Below are 16,384 nucleotides of genomic sequence, written 5' to 3' on the forward strand. Positions count from 1 at the left end.
GATAGAGAACTGTTCTATGCAGCTGTCAATCTGTTATTTTTCAGAAGCACTAAATTCTCATTATTTTAAAATTAGTATCTGATTCCCAACACGGAAAGAGCTGTTAGATTTCATGTGATTTTTGCTTAACAAGCTAAAAATATAGCAGTCTAATGAACTGCCTTAACGTGGAGTATCCCACAGTCTTCCTTAATGAATTTCAGTAGTAAAGTACAGTGTAACTGAGATGTGAATTAAGCCCTTGATATTGAAGAGCTCTGTAAAAACATACTTTGGAAACACACACCTCCACTGTTGTAAAACTGAAGAGGTTTGATAAAGACAACACACTTATACCCATACTGCTATTGACAGTCTAGTATCAGAGGACAAAGTTTCTTCTGGTTTTCAGTGACTGAAACTGCCAAGCACCTCCTTGCTAATCATATGTTTTCACAACAGTATAAAGTGAAACTCTTCCCATGCTATCACTTATTACGTCACTAAACAAAACTATTGAATCAACAATACAATTGATTACTCTGTCCAAAGTGTCCACAAGGTCATTTATTGTAAATGTTATTTTGGTCAAGAATTTACAGTAATTCTAGACAAAGTGACAGGTAGGCAATATGGGCTGAACAAACAAATGGGTGCCAGAAACTCTGGAGTTCAATCCAAGCTTTGCACTAACTTTCTATGCACCCTTTGGCAAGTCATTTTGCCTTCCTGTGTGCCACAATTTTGTTATATGTAAAGTGTGGAATAATAATAACCCATGATATTTTGTGTATCTGTTAATATTTGTACAGTGCTTTCTGTGATGTAAAGAGCTACAGAAGATATGTTTACATACATGTAAATAACACAGCAAATTAGAGGAGAGACTTTGCCGTTGGTGAGCAGATCCTTATCCAATATAGAAGTCAGTAGACTGCTAAACATGAGGAATTAACTTAAAATCTTATTGTTAGTAATTCTAAATATTAGTGATGAAAAAGGACTATTAGATCATTTAGACCCTGTAACTTTAAGCAGATATATACAGGAAAGAAGAGATACCTGCTGTGAACAATGTAAGTTCAACTGTGGCTACCTTATTCATTAACATTTGAAAAGTCTGTTAGGTACCATCGTATATAATTCTTTTAAAGCATTGGGTAGAGGATGTTGGGAATATAATGGTACCTTAGACTAGTAGTCAGAGCAGGGAATGGGAGTCAAAACTTCATTTTTTTTTTTATTCTCAGCTCTCTCACTGTGTGACTCGAGGCAAGCCACATGACCTCTTTATGACTCAGTTTCTCCAGCTATACTTCCTGGCTCAATCTCGTTAAATAATTAACATTAGTTATCTCAGATCCTCAGATGATGCCGTATTACTGCAAAATATTTTTATGAAGCTTCAGTACTAATCTCCCAACCTTCTCTAGGGTAATCAGTTATAGCCAGACTCTGGAAAGAAACAATCACAGAAGTTAGAGATGGAAAGAACCTAGCCAGTCTGCCAACCCAAACACTGAAGGTAACTAAACAAAATGACAATTAATCTTACATTGTCGCAGGTGGAGACACAAAAGAAATTGAGTCTTCCGCAAAATGACAGAGGAGCAACTATCACACCTAGAGGGTCCAGAACACTAGGAAGGGTTGTGATTACAGACTCAGGGACCATCCTTTGGCTATCCTTGACTGATAGGTAGCAGGTATTTAAGACTGAGCCCTATGACCTTACTTTTTGCACTCATTGACTTCATTTATCTGGGATGGTAACTAATTGCTCTTATTTTAGTGGCCACAAAAGTGTGCTATTTCTGTAAACAAATAGAGCATCAAAATCTTTTGGTGTTTATGGTAACAATGAGCTGTCATAAGTAACAAAGAATATTTCTCCTTTTATTTCTAAACACGCATTTCTTTGAAAATTGCCACTGCTCACATCTGTATAGCAACGGCATGATTACGACGTTTGTGGGGATGTAGTAAGTTAAGCTTCTATAGACAATATTAATGGACTCTGCAGAAAGCACCTGACTTTTCTTGCGTTTCAAAGTCCACTGAATCGGCTCAGTGAGCTAGAATTAAAACCCTTGTTTATCATGGCATAACATCTGTACCTGTGACTCATGCTTTTGCTGTCTTGTGGAAACAAACAAACCTCAGTACCTAACTACCAGGCAAAGCCGCACATTCCTCAGTTCTCATTTACAGGAATTTAAAAATTATTAGCAGAAGAACTTACTGACCAGTGTCGTTAGTGTGCTTCTTGATGAAAAAAATATAGGAGGACATGGTTCCTGTCCCAAGAATCTTAAATTTAATAAAAGACAGAGCAAAACATTTAAAATATGTAATGCATTGGAAGACCAGATAATAGTCTAAAAATGATGTGGATTTTTTTAAAGGGACATGATCAACTCTAATTTGGCTCAGATTTTGAGTTTTATTTAAAAAACTCCAGTGCCTCAATATCACAAACACTCATGCATATGAGTGACGACTCATGTAAGTAGTCCCTTTTACTTCAATAGGACTACTCACTTGAATAAGAGTTAAGCAATGCATGACTGCTTGCAGGGAAAGAGATCCAGCTATTTACACAACTTCAGTCCAGCAAAATTGTTTCTATGACTGTTCAATTCCATTCTTTTAAAGAAACATACATTCCTCTGTTATGTTTACCATCCAAACTTTTCAACATTGCACTAGTGCAGGAAAACCAGAAACTGAAACCGACTAGAACAGAAGGGAACCTCACTAGTCCATTATCATGGAAAACCTAAACAATGAGCATAAGTGGCAAAAAGTATTTGCATCTCTTTTTTCAGTTTTAATAATCTAAGCTCTTGTTACTATCCTAGTTAAAGATGTTTGCACCTGAACCTGCAAATATATAATATGGCCATAGTGCTTACTACCAGGTCTAATCCCACTGACTGCGGTTGAATCACTCCTGATAAAAACAACAACATTAGTAATAACAGATGTGTCTGCTGGATCAGACTCAGAGGGTTTTTTAAAAATGTTTTTTTAACTTGAGCGTGACCCTTTAATATGGATAGACTTTGAGGAAGAAGCATGTTTCTTAGGAGGAATATCTGCTTGCTCTTTTAGAAGTAAAATTGTTATAACCCATAAATTCTACTCTTTTCCATTTTCTTTGTATTAAGAGCTCACATCTTGCTTCACCTCCGTTTCTCACATCCCCTCGGTCAGATGCTGAAAGACTATTAAACTTAAGGGAGATGAAGGAAGTCTTCAATCCAGATGTCAGTGGGAGGAGAGCATAGGCAATACAGTCTGTGATCACTCTGGGGAGGGAAACTACTAGCTCTTAATCCTCACTCCCCTATACTGATGGAATATTTAGATATGCATGGATCAGACTTTTGAAATACTTTGTATGTTATTCTACTGGTTTTTAGTTGACATATTTGTAAAGAGAAACTTTCAACTCCAAAGAGAACTTTTAACATCATATGTTGTAAACAAACCTTTCTTCTCCATGTTACTAATAACACCTTACAAGTATTAAAACAAAAAAATACAGTCTATTATTTTTTTAAAATAGTGTTTTTTAAAATCCTTTATTCTACAGGTCCAAAATTATATGGACCACATGCTGTTTATTTAATTTTGGCCTTTCTCTTATCTTGGGCAAAGAAAGTCATTTGTCAGTATAACTTTTGTTTATAATCAGTTTCACTTTTCATGTTCTTTTTGGATACAAACCACATGTAACCACATGCAAGGGGCAAACCCTTGTGCCAAGGCAGAGCTCCATTGACCGCAATGAGGCTCCACTGAATCTGCATGAGTGACAGGAGGATCAGGGCCCTTTGTTGCAAAAGCTGCAGGGCAATATTTCTTTCTTTAAATGAAGAAAACTGATGAACTGGAAATTTAAAAAAAATAATAATGGAAATATTTTTGTTGGGTTCAGTTTTTGTAAAAAACAAACATATTTTACGAGATCTTAATCTTGCACTTACTGACAAAGTTAATTATAGTCTGCTAACTTTTTTAAAGCACTTCCCTCCGTGTTTCAATTTTCTTCTCTTAGTAATTTAGTGCTCATGAATGTCATGTCTCCAGTAACTAAGCATGCCTTTTTCAGTTAACTGCAATGATGACTTTAGTTAGATAAGAACAATAGCAAAATGAACCATTAGCACAGGGAGAGATGTCCTTGATTTCAAGCTACATCTAGCCTCACGTATCATTTATTAATATTCTTTTTGGTTCACTGTCCATATTCAGCTGCTTCCAGGTGACCAGTCTCTTTGAATCCTGCCTCCAGAATGTTGTAGGCATTTAGGTTGCAGTAACCACCGTTACAACAGATCTTAAAAGCTCCACACACCACAGTAATACACACTAATTACCAGAGACTGAAGCCCTCTACTTGTGCACAGAATGGCTATAACGTGGTCAGCAGCAGTGTAAGTTTCCTTTACAGTGATCTGCTAATAGATGACATTCTGTGCTGCACTTCTTACAGAACTTGCAGCTCTGTGGGAGAAAGCCCCATGGCGATTTTGAGACCGTCTTTGCATCCTCTTTCCTGGGCCGTTCCAGGGACAAGTTGTGATGAAGTGGGGTTTTATTCACCTTGTTATGTTGCATGTAGTCTTACTGTCCTATACTAATACTGCGTATACCTCAGTTTCCCTGTGTATTGAACCAATGCTTAGGTGATGGGCATTGGGTGTGTGACTTTCGCTGAGGCCCTCGGGCAGGTGAGGCTGCCCAACTCTACGTGTAGACAACGGCCGATCCCCTTCGTAACCTGAGACCCAAGAGGGGGATGCGACCAGGAGACAAAGGCCAGGAGGAGGAGCAATGGGCGGGTTGGAGGTGGGCTTGCTGGAAGCTGGGGGACTGCGTTTTTTGGGACTGAGATGGGGAAGTCCAGCGGGTCTGGCCCGGGGTCCCCCAAGATGGACTTGGCTGAAAGTCACTGATTTCTGTGCTGACAAGTTCTGTTCTACACTGTGTTCCTGTCAACTAATAAACCTTCTGTTTTACGCTGGCTGAGAATCACTGCTGACTGCAGAGTTGGGGTGCAGGGCCCTTTGGCTTCCCTAGGAGCCCCACCCAGGCGGCCTCACTGCGGGAAGTGCATGGTGTGGAAAGGGATGCTGAATGCTTCGGGGCCAGATCCAGGAAGGTCGAAGCTGTGTAAACTTCTTGCCCTGGTGACAGTATGCTCAGAGAAAGGAGATATGCTACCCCAGAATCCTGACTGGCTCCATATGGAATAGTTCCAGAACATCGCCCAATGACTCCATGACACAAGTGCAGTCCACTGGATGAAGAAGACAATCCAAGGGCTGCCCTAAATTATGGCTGCCTCCTCAGGAAGCCATGACCATGGCAACACTGCTGAGAATGCCTGTGATATTATGGGCCAGATTTTCAAAAAAGCTCAGCTCACACTTGTGGGGACTGGGGGGAGACGAAGGCCAGACTGTCAAAAGAGTTCAGCCTAGTAGATATATGCTTCTTAAAACTCAGAGTAGGGAGTTGCTGTGCTCTAAGCGCTTTTGAAAATCTAGTCCCAATTGTGAGTACTGAATACTTGAAAATGTAATCCCTAGATCTTTTGAAAATCTGACTCCATGTGATCTAGACCTGCTATGAACATGGTTAGACAACACAATGGTTAAAATGCCAGCTGTAGTTTATATTCACTGTTGCTGCCATCAATGGAGCTGCACCTTGGGTAGTGCATTGGTGGAAATTGGAAAAAAGGTGACAGTGCAACCACACCATATGGTCCACTCAATCCATGTCTTCTCTTTCAGGACTGCTAACAAAGGGGCCAATTAATACACATAGTGTATTTTGGTGACTGGAACACTTGACCACCGGAAGGGCAACTCATTTCACACAGGCCACCAAACAATGGCAATTTTCAGGGCACCTCTGCCTAGGTCTAGATTCACACCTGTAACCTAGGTATATAAGCCTCTATAGCTCATCACTACTTCCTTGAGCCATCCAGTCCACCTGACAGCTACAGTTTTAAATATGTATCTTTTTAAACCCCTCTCATCTCACAGTGCAGTGTGTGCATAAGAATATCTGAGATTTGACTAGGATCTACTATCTAGAATTATAGTAAAAGATTTATTATTATGTCAGTACCTAGAAGTTAAGAATTGTTGGAGTGGTTTGAGGCTAGCATGTTGGTTGATGGATGCTATTTAAAGCATGGAAGTGTAAACTAACCCATAAAACAAAATGTTTACATTTTAACTGGCCTTAGAAGTGGCAGTGCTCTCCTCTTATCATAACCTGATCAGATGTGAGCAGGCAAAAGAAACAAGGTTACATTATTCTGGTACATAGAGGGTTAGCTGAATATAATTCTGATCAGTTTTATAATTAACCTTCCAATCTGAGTGAAAGTATGCCAGCCTGACATTTTGTAAGTTAATTAAGCTTTCTCTGAGCTAGTTCTCCTTTCTTGGAAACAGTGAGATAGGAAAGTTAAACGATGGGGTGACATTTTACCACACTACTGATAACATGGCTCTAATTAAAAACAACTGACAAGAAAGGAGATTCTCTCAGGTAGTATCCTAATAAAACAAAAAAAATCCCAATTAGACATGTTCAGCAACGGGCAGCTCTATACATTCCAGAAGTAATCAACAGTGCTCTAGCAGAGGTCCTTAGGAGCACATTCCATAGATAGCCGGTAGTGATCGAAAAGCACCCTGCTTATTTGGATGCCTAGATTTCAGATTGGAGGTATAAGGGCTTTACTTAGGGATTGAAAGGTAATCTGAGGGCACTATACCCGCAATTACTTTTCTATTCCATATCTCTAAGATTGGTATTAGTATCTGCAGAGAAGTCAAAGGCAAGAAGCATGTTAACAGCAAATGATAGCTATAAATCAGTGACTTTACACTTTAATTAATACTTCTATTGGCACGATCAGGTAGTTAAGGGGAAAAAAATTGGTTTTGTCAGAGCAAGGATTTTTTTTATTTTGTTTTTATTGTAATTTAAATTAAAAAAACTCTGCTTAGAATTAAACATTTGCCTTCAGTGTTTCCAACATAGACATCACAGTGCTGAGCCAGGGCAGATTTATGATAAAGGGAAACTGGCTGGGAATAAAACTACAATAGGTGACTTACAAAACAGAAACAAATAGTATCCATGGGGGAAAAGAAGTAAGATTTTTAACATTCATTTATTTTTAATTATCTCAGGTATTACTAGTGAGTTTTCTATTTTGTTTTAAATATATTGAGCCAAGATCAGGCATGGATTAAGTGGGTCATTGACTTCAGTGGAGTTGTACCCACACAACCCATGTCTGAATTTGGCTCATTCGTTATAAACTGACAGAAAAGTACAAGTCTTCTACAGTATATAGTGGAGTACATCTTAGTTGTTTACAGCCACACATTAAATATTTTAAACTGTTTATTTTATTCCTGTTGATTTATATAATAGTTGCCACAAACATGAGAACTACATTCTAAATGTATGCATTTATGATGCAGCCCTATTACAGAATTAAATGTAGCTGGAAATATTTTTCTGGAATCTGCTCAGCTCAGTGAAAATCTCATGTAATGAGAGCTGAGCAGATTTTATGTGAACTTGCCTGAGGTTCCTGATCCAGTAGGTGTGCACAGATCTTTGGCTGAATGCCTATCTTTCCCAGCGTGTGAATCACTCTGGGGCTTAGTCAGGAGACAGTGTCTTGATACATATCATAAGGCAGTAGTGCACAAGCTCAGGTGCCTAGAGTCAGGCTGTACATACCAACAGGAAACAACCCGTGACACCGAGTGAGTTTGGGTACCTACTGGGTTAGGCAGAAGCTGAGTGGGGTTTGTGGATCACAGTGGTGCCTAAAAACAGGAATATGGTATCTAAATACCCTTGTTCAAATGTTCATCCCACCCTAAATGCCAAAGATCACACAAGAAGTTAACAGGGCGAGTAGGGATAGGAATTCAGACATTTCTATCTCAGAGACCCATGCTTAGAACACAGTGTGTTCACTTTTAGTCCCTCTCATGACTAGTATACTATCACTACTTAGATCACCAGAGAGATCTACCTATAGAACACATTCATACCATGCCCAGAGTGTACCAGAGTAGCTAAACATCAGATTTCAAATTAAAGAATTACTCATGAACGACTCTTGTTTCCTCTTTCACCCAGTTACTCTGAACCTTTCCCTCTACTTCCTTCTTCTTCTCCTATTCCCCATTATCTCAGCTGTGGTACTGTAAGAAACCCAATTTCAGTCTTTCTACAGGAACCTTTTTCTTACCAGCTCATTAAAAGATTATCACTGAGGTTTATTTAACAGTTACCTTTGGGTGGGCATCATTACTGTGGTAAAAACACATTTGAATGTCACAGCTATGTTAGAATCACAAAGTTGCTTTGGGGCGGTAACTACAGCCAGCCAGAATAACCATTATTCAACCATCATTTCTTGTGGTCTCTTTTGAAAGCTAGAGAGGATAAACATGCTAATTAATTAGCACCTTTTATAATTAATAATGGTTTCCATGTGAAAGTGGGTAAACCGTGAGAGTGGGGTGCTTGTTTCCAAAATGCCTACATGTGCAAAGATTCTAGCCTGAACTCAGATGGCCACTTGGATTCACTCTCCAGCTGTAGGTCGCTCCCTTTGGTGTAATCAGAGAGATGCTTCCTTCCCACTCACACCTGAACTATATTTAAGAGGCCAGGGTTGGTTCTTTTTCTCTTCTGGTATATAACCTGTCATGGGGAGAGGGTTTTTCTGCTATGACCTCCAGCATCATGGTAATTCCCTGGAGAATCTTCATCTGTTTCTATTACTTTATCAGGTTGCTTTCTTCTGTTGCTCTGTGTTCCCCCAGCTCTAGGGATGAGGTAGCGTCTGAGAGGACCCCTGAGCTGTTGCTTGTTCCTGAAGAGGAGCCCCTTGAGCTACCGCCAGTGTTGCTACTGCCACCGGGAGTGAGAAATGGCTATGCCCTCCTGCCACCCCTTCTCGAGGTGCTGTCTGACCAGAGACCTCACAGTTGGGAAAGTGAGGCCTCAAGACTCCAACCAGATTCCAGAGCCCTTAGGTATATGAAGAGGTTATATAAGATGTCTGCCACAAAAGAAGGGATCCCAAAAGCCAACAAAAGTCACCTCTATAACACTGTCTGGCTCCTCACTCCATGTGCTGAGTGCAAGCACCACCACAGGGACCAAATAAAAGGTAGGTGTTTTGGGGGAGGGGTAATTAAGATGCTTTCCCCCTTTCCTTCAATGGGGTAGAATAAAAAAACCCCTAGTCTCTACAGAGGTATTAACTGTTAAATCTACTGAATGACTCTTCCCTTGCATTGAATGGGCTTTTCTATAATCTGTGTCTCCTTAAATGGTGTTTAGGCCAGGCTTCTCCATAATTTAGGCCTTTGAACCTACATAATACCCATATCCAAAGCTATATTGATGCTTACTCCTAGCTCATTTTAGCACAATCCAGGATGGTCATTTTAAGGTTAACTCTGATCTTTTTTGCACCCTTTGAGTAAAGCAGGAAAAAAAAAAACTAAAATCTGATGGATACCTTTTGTCCTTTTACTGACTTTTAAATTCTGCATTTTACACAATCTGCAAGTGACATTTCTCAGTAACAATATCTTATTAATGATGTGTTGGGATCCCATTACAAGAGGACTTTTCCAAATTAGTCCACTGTTTCCCCTGTACTTTCTACCACAGAAGAACCATTCCCTTCCCCCACTTCATGAATATCCATATTTGCAAAGCATCACTACAGATGAGTTAATTTCAGGGCTGACAAACTGATGCAGCTGGGAAGCTTCAAGGAGAAAATGATGGTATAGGGTGGGATGAAAGATGTGGTCTGATCACAAGACTGGCAACCAGCAATTCTTGACTTCTAATCCGACATATATGGCTGTGGACACGTTATTCAACTCTGACTCAGGGGTTCTCCATCCATTTAAAAAAAAGTCTGGCTACAGATGTAAATCTTCACAATATATTTTAAGGCAAAGTGCTCTGTAAGATGAGATTTAATAAAAGCAATTAGATTTATTGATTATGATCTCCCACATAAACTGCAGCCAAAGTACTGTTTTAGGTACATTGCTATAAAATCCCCTGTGTAGCATGGTAATATAATGCTTAAAAGCAAAAACTAATTATGGGTGTCTCCTTTTAAGATGTCTTCTATGTTACAGTGATTTAAGTGACTAAACTTGAACTAACTCACCATCTCAATGTGAAGCTATGCTAAAAAGAGCAAACAATTTTAGGTTTAGTGGAATGGAGAACAGCATGAAATACTGTGAGCAGCTACACTAAATAGTAAAGCCCTCACTTAGGGAGACCGGTACTGCATATATTCTACCTCAAAAATAAAGTTGCAGAATTAGAGGTGGGTCAGAAGGCGAACAATGATTAGTAGCATGGAAAAATGCTCCAAATGAAACGTCTGCTTTCTAAGGTAAAGAATTCAAGTTAAGTAAAAGGGGAACATGATAAAAGTATTCAAAATAACAAATGGTATCGAAAAAAGCGATCAGGAGCATCTGGTCGCCCTCTTTCATAATACAAGAAAAAGAAGACAGTTGAAATTGAAAGGTAGCAAATTGAAAGCTGAACACAGGAAATACTTTTACATGCAATGCCTAACCAGACTGTAACACTCATTATCACAGGATGTCATGGAGGCCAAGAATTTAACAAAAGTCAGAGGGACTGGATATCTATATGAATAAGAATATCCAGCGTTGTTTGTAATTAATGGGGGGAAAAATGTGGAAGGGTTATAATACGTCAAAGCCAAGGGGTTAACTACAACAGGTTAGGATGACTTTCATGGAGGTAGATCTTCTCACATCTACTTATTTTAGGTTTTCTTGCACAATCTTCTGAAGGGTCTAGTACTGGAAACTCTCTGAACGACGGTTAGACCTATAAACCAGGGTTTAACCCAGTAGGCAATTCCTGTCTCCCTGTGACTGACACTAAGAGGACATTGTCAACAATCTTGTTTGTATAGCTTCCTCCTCACTCCTAGTTTCTAATACCTCTTAAGCCTGCAAAGATTTTTTTTCTCTGCCATTGCTACCATATTTAGCTTTCAATTCTTCTTTCCTTACGCTAACAAACACATTTTTGCCTGCCCCCCTTTTTTTATGAAGTATCACTAATGTTGATGCAACTGTGGGAACAATGTGGGAAGCCAGCAGGTCAATCCATCACTTGTTAATTTGTATAGTGGTGTATGGGTTTTTTGTTTTTTTTGGCAAATTGATGCATTTTCTTTAGAGTAATAAGATTTTGGAATCCTTGTGGACATTCCCTGCCAAACTATCAAATTTAAGTTCAATTGAGTTTTGGGGTCTAAATTATTTCCCCCCTTTTAATGATTTATTTCTGTTTGATTATGTACATTGTCAATTTCTATTGAAAACTGTTTAATCTCTACAGAGACTGTTTCCTTTTTCAGAAGACCTGCGCTCAGTGGATCTGCTTTTCAATCTGGATCGCGTTACTGCGCTGGAGCATTTACTCAAGTCTGTCTTGCTCTACTCCTTTGACAGATCAGTTTTTAGTTCTTCTGCCATTACATGCACATGCCACTTAGCTGTTGAGGAAAATGATCCTTCTGGTAAAGTGTGCCCCAATGTACCACAGTCAATTACTTTTAATCTGCACTTCAAACTCAGAAGACACAAATGGGTTGAGATTGATGTGACCTCTTTTCTTCAGCCTCTAATTGCCTCTAACAAGAGGAGTATCCATATGGCTGTAAATTTCACTTGTCTGAGAGATGATCAACACCACAACTCTAAACACGAAAATTCCTTTAATACGGCATTGGTGCCTCCTTCTCTTCTATTGTACCTAAATGACACCAGTGAGCAAGCTTATCGTAGGTGGAACTCCCTTAGACATAGAAGGAAGAATCCAATGTGGTTCAGATGGAGAAATAATCCACTTGCAGATTCCATGGAAGAAATCGGAACAGAAAATATGCAGAATAAAAGGGCATCTCGCCACCGAAGAGATGATGTAAAAGAGAACCCATCTGCACCAACTTATAATTTGAGTGAATACTTCAAACAATTCCTGTTTCCCCAAAATGAATGTGAGCTTCACAACTTTCGACTAAGTTTTAGCCAACTAAAGTGGGACAAATGGATAATAGCACCACACAGATACAACCCTCAATATTGCAAAGGTGACTGCCCAAGGGTGGTTGGGCATCGTTATGGCTCACCTGTCCATACAATGGTACAGAACATCATATATGAGAAATTGGACTCCTCTGTTCCAAGGCCCTCTTGCATTCCTGCTGAATATAGTCCCTTGAGTGTCTTGACAATAGAGCCTGATGGTTCTATAGTCTACAAAGAATATGAAGATATGATAGCTACTAAATGTACTTGTCGGTAACATTTAAACACCACTTTACTGCTACTTATTTCAGAATATTTTCCCAATACTCTAAGCCATCTGTAGTCTTGACCAACTGAATATCGTAAGTGTAAGTAACTTCTAAACAGATATGCTAACAATTTAGCATGGAGTCAGTGGTGGGTATTTGCATAATGGCATCACTTATTTTTGTAGCCCCTTGTAACTATTTGGAAATGTGAAATTAGAAATTTAAGGAAATTAAATAAAATTTCCTTTTATATGGAGAAATAATCCATAACTGAAATCTTGTACACTTTTATCAAAGATATAATTCTATTGTAAGCTTTATTGCTATGGATAAAAATAAGGGGAATAAACACCTGTCATGTCATGGCATTTGTGTGGCTCTTGTTCAGTCCTGCTTGCATCCAAAAGACATTTTATCCTGATATTTTTGGCAAGTGTCTGGGCACAGAAGGAGGCTTTAGTATTTCTGACTTTCTCAATCACTCAATTTTTAAATATACTTTTAATGATTCAAACCAGTTCCCTCTCCTTAACCTTGAATTTTGTCATAGTAATCTAAGGTAAATGGACAACCTGTTCTGTCAAACTGCTAGGGCTTTTTTTAGAGGTTTGTGGTAAGTGAATATACTACTTATCTGGAGAACATTCTGATTTTTGTACCAGAAATTCTAACTACATTTCTGGGCAGTAACTAGTTTAAAAAAAAAAAATTCTCATTCAAACATTTAAGAGAATTGTTTCTATAGTTCCCAGGAAAAATTACACTCCTTACTGATGGGTTATTTAAAACTAGCATTTAGTAACTCTTTTAATATTGTTGCTTTTTCTATTCTGACCAGCTATGAACAAGAAATAACTGTTCAGACTGTGAACTGACCTTTAAAAGTGAAACCATTCTTGGTGGAACCAGAAGTATGCAATCAGGCAGTAGCAAGTACAAAAAGCAAGTAGCAAGAAACAAAGCAAGTACAGTACAGTGTTTAAACTACTAAAATAAGGGAAAGTTTTTAAAAAAAAATTGACAAGGTGAGAACTCTGTGTTCGTTTCATTTAAAATAAGATGGTTAAAAGCACCATTTTTCTTCTACACAGTAAAGTTTTAAAGTTGAATTAATTCAGTGTTTAGTAGTAAACTTTGAAAAAAAATGTTTTGTTCAGTTACGAACATTTCAGAGTTACAAACAACCTCTATTCCAGAGGTGTTCATAACTCTGAGGTTCTACTGTATGTATTGGTATTCCTAAACCTGAATACTCTGAAATTAAAGCAATTAAGCCTGGCCTCTTTTTTTAAGTACAGTACATCAAATAACTTAATGTTCCCTACTCCTGTGGCTCTCCAGGGCTAAATCTCTGGTCCTGTTACTATTCTAAACATCTATTCCCATGAACTTCTGCTGTAAACATACTCTGTAATGGAAATCTGCCCTAAGAACTCTAGACAGGAGCAATTTAAACAAAATCCATTCTAAAACTTAAAATGACTTCAAATTAGTCTTATGGGAAGTAGCTGCCTGTATCCCCCTTTCACCTGGCATGGTTTTACAATGCCTTTCTAGTTCAAAGCTTGCTCCTTAATAGTAGCTGTTTAAAATGACAATCTACCAAGTATAAAGAGACCCTCTTTTTACTATAAAAATACTTCAAAATCTATGTTCTAGAATCCTGCTGACTAGTTCTTGGTGACACAGTGAGTTAGAGTAATAAACTTTCTACTGGGAGTTATGCAGTTCCAACTCTAAAGCACAAGAGGTAAATGTGTAATTTTTGTGGACATGGGAGAGACAAAATGGTAACTATCTAGACACTATTACCAAGGCAAGACATGTTCCCTATGTGTACTTACTATAGTCATGAGCTGCTTTCTGGAAAACCAACCAACTGTTGTACGTTATTGAGAACTTAATAACATGGACCATTCAGCTGTTGCCAACCTGAGGCTTTACAGCACTTCACAACCCATCCTCTCAAAGAAGTATTACTTAAATTTTAAACTCTTTGGGGCAGAAATGTCTTTATATGTGATTTGATAGTGCCTATGACAATGCTGTCCTGGTTTGTGAGTAAGGCTCCCAGGTGCTATAGTAATACTAATCCACATTCTGTAAATGGGGAAATAGGCACAAACAGATGAAGTGATTTAATCAAGTTCAGAGAAGAATCTGACTCTATATAGTGAGGTAAAGATCCTTACTTTACCTCTTCATTACAAATAACACCCAATATAAAAACCAGTCTTGCAAAATCCTAGTGATAAACTACAGTGTTTACATAAAGCTTGACATGTGATGAGGCCATGGCTATCCTGCTTGCCATGGTGGACAATCTGATGCTTATCAGAAGACTTAAACAAACCTTGATAATACAATTAGCAAAGACACTGATGCTATAGACTCTTACTTTTGTGAAGTTATTGGGCTGAGTTGGGCAAATAAAAGATGATAGCAAATCCTAATTGTGCAATGGTGTAGCTGCTAGGAGGAAGAAGTCCAGCCTCATCCTTGCAACTGTTAAGGTTACAGCTTGAGGCAGGAAAGCTAAGCAACCTGAGATTTTACTAACTGGAATGAAAACTAACTTTATAGATAACAAAAACTAACTATAAAATTATTCAGCCCTAACCTAAATTTTAACCACTAGAAAAATTGTATGCCAAAATATCAATGGATTCTATTTACTAACACCTCAGGACTACAGTGGATCATCAAAGTGCTTTGCACATGATTTCAAACTGGTATGAGTTTTGACTGTAAATTTCTAATCTCTGGCCAGCATGACCCTTCAGTAGCAGTACAATATGCTGTCATGTATGAGAGCCAGGTATAAGAATTAAGCTTGCTTATTTTCACTGCCCTGCTCATCAGATTGGTTCTTGCATTCTCATTGCCTGGGCCAGCAACAATCTTTCTGGATGAATCATGTGGTGTTGACAGGCTTCTTAGTGAAGATGATGCAGGGCCTTTGAGGGAGGAGGGAAGCGCTTGGAAGATGCTGAAGATGAAAGAAACCACACACTCTAATTAAGGGAGAAATTCAGGAAACTCCCACAAAACAAGCAAAACTGGGCTGAAGAAACAAGACCTGTCTCAAATGCAAACTCAGGGTCTGGGGCTATCAGGTTAATTAACCTATTGGCCGTAGCAGCAGCTGCTACTCCTGTACCCCCTATCCATGGATCAGTATGACCTATCTGGAGCAGGAGAGAGGCCTAGTACCTTGACCTCAGAGTGATGTTAAAGCCCCCAGCATGGTCATGCCACACACATCCCTGGCTGCTCTCTACAAATAGCAAAAATAATTAATCCACTGTGAGATTTGGGGGGTTAGACCTTGGTGTCAGAGTAACCTCAGGAGGGGTTATTCCTGGGGGAGGGGACTAGTACCACAGAGATGGTGTGTGGAGTAGTTCCCAAGGGGGGAGGGCAGTGATGGGGGGCCACAGGGACCCTGGAGACACCACAGGGATAGTGGAGGGAGATAGAGGGACCCTAGAGACCCTGTGAGGTAGTGGGGGGGATGAGACTAGGGTGAGCCCGTGAGGCTAATAGAGGGGCAGAGGGACCCTAGAGACTCCGCGAGGGTAGTGGGGGGGGGCAGAGGGACCCTAGAGACCCTGTGGGGTAGTGGGGGGGCAGAGACCATGGCGACCCCACGGGAGTAGTGGGGGGGCAGAGGGACCCTGGAGACCCTGTGGGGTAGTGGGGGGGCAGAGACCATGGCGACCCCACGGGAGTAGTGGGGGGGCAGAGGGACCCTGGAGACCCTGTGGGGTAGTGGGGGGGCAGAGACCATGGCGACCCCACGGGAGTAGTGGGGGGGGCAGAGGGACCCTGGAAACCCCTGGGGGGAACGGAGGAACCCCAGGGGGTACTGGGGTAGGGCTCCCGGCCTCCCTCGCCCTCCCAGCCTGCAGGGGGCGCGGCCGTCTGCCCGTCCTCTCCGCCCCTCGCTCGGGA

The 16,384-nt window shown here is 39.9% G+C and overlaps 1 protein-coding gene across 1 annotated transcript; it reads left to right on the top strand.

Annotated features, from left to right (window-relative positions):
• The first annotated feature begins 8,775 nt into the window (after positions 1 to 8,775).
• GDF9 (growth differentiation factor 9) lies at positions 8,776 to 12,438 on the top strand. The gene is made up of 2 exons (XM_077825150.1): positions 8,776 to 9,220; positions 11,489 to 12,438. The coding sequence occupies exons 1-2, from the start codon at positions 8,776 to 8,778 to the stop codon at positions 12,436 to 12,438; spliced, it is 1,395 nt and encodes a 464-aa protein (XP_077681276.1).
• The last annotated feature ends 3,946 nt before the right edge of the window (positions 12,439 to 16,384 follow it).

This window comes from Eretmochelys imbricata, chromosome 8, assembly GCF_965152235.1.
Source record: "Eretmochelys imbricata isolate rEreImb1 chromosome 8, rEreImb1.hap1, whole genome shotgun sequence".
In the NCBI taxonomy this organism is placed as follows: domain Eukaryota; kingdom Metazoa; phylum Chordata; order Testudines; family Cheloniidae; genus Eretmochelys; species Eretmochelys imbricata.

What these genes read in the sequence shown, in the direction of transcription:
- GDF9 (XM_077825150.1), top strand. Translation starts at nt 8,776, where the DNA reads ATGACCTCCAGCATCATGGTAATTCCCTGGAGAATCTTCATCTGTTTC. An exon ending in CCACAGGGACCAAATAAAAG is followed by an intron (nt 9,221 to 11,488) that starts GTAGGTGTTTTG and finishes TTCCTTTTTCAG; the next exon opens with AAGACCTGCGCTCAGTGGAT.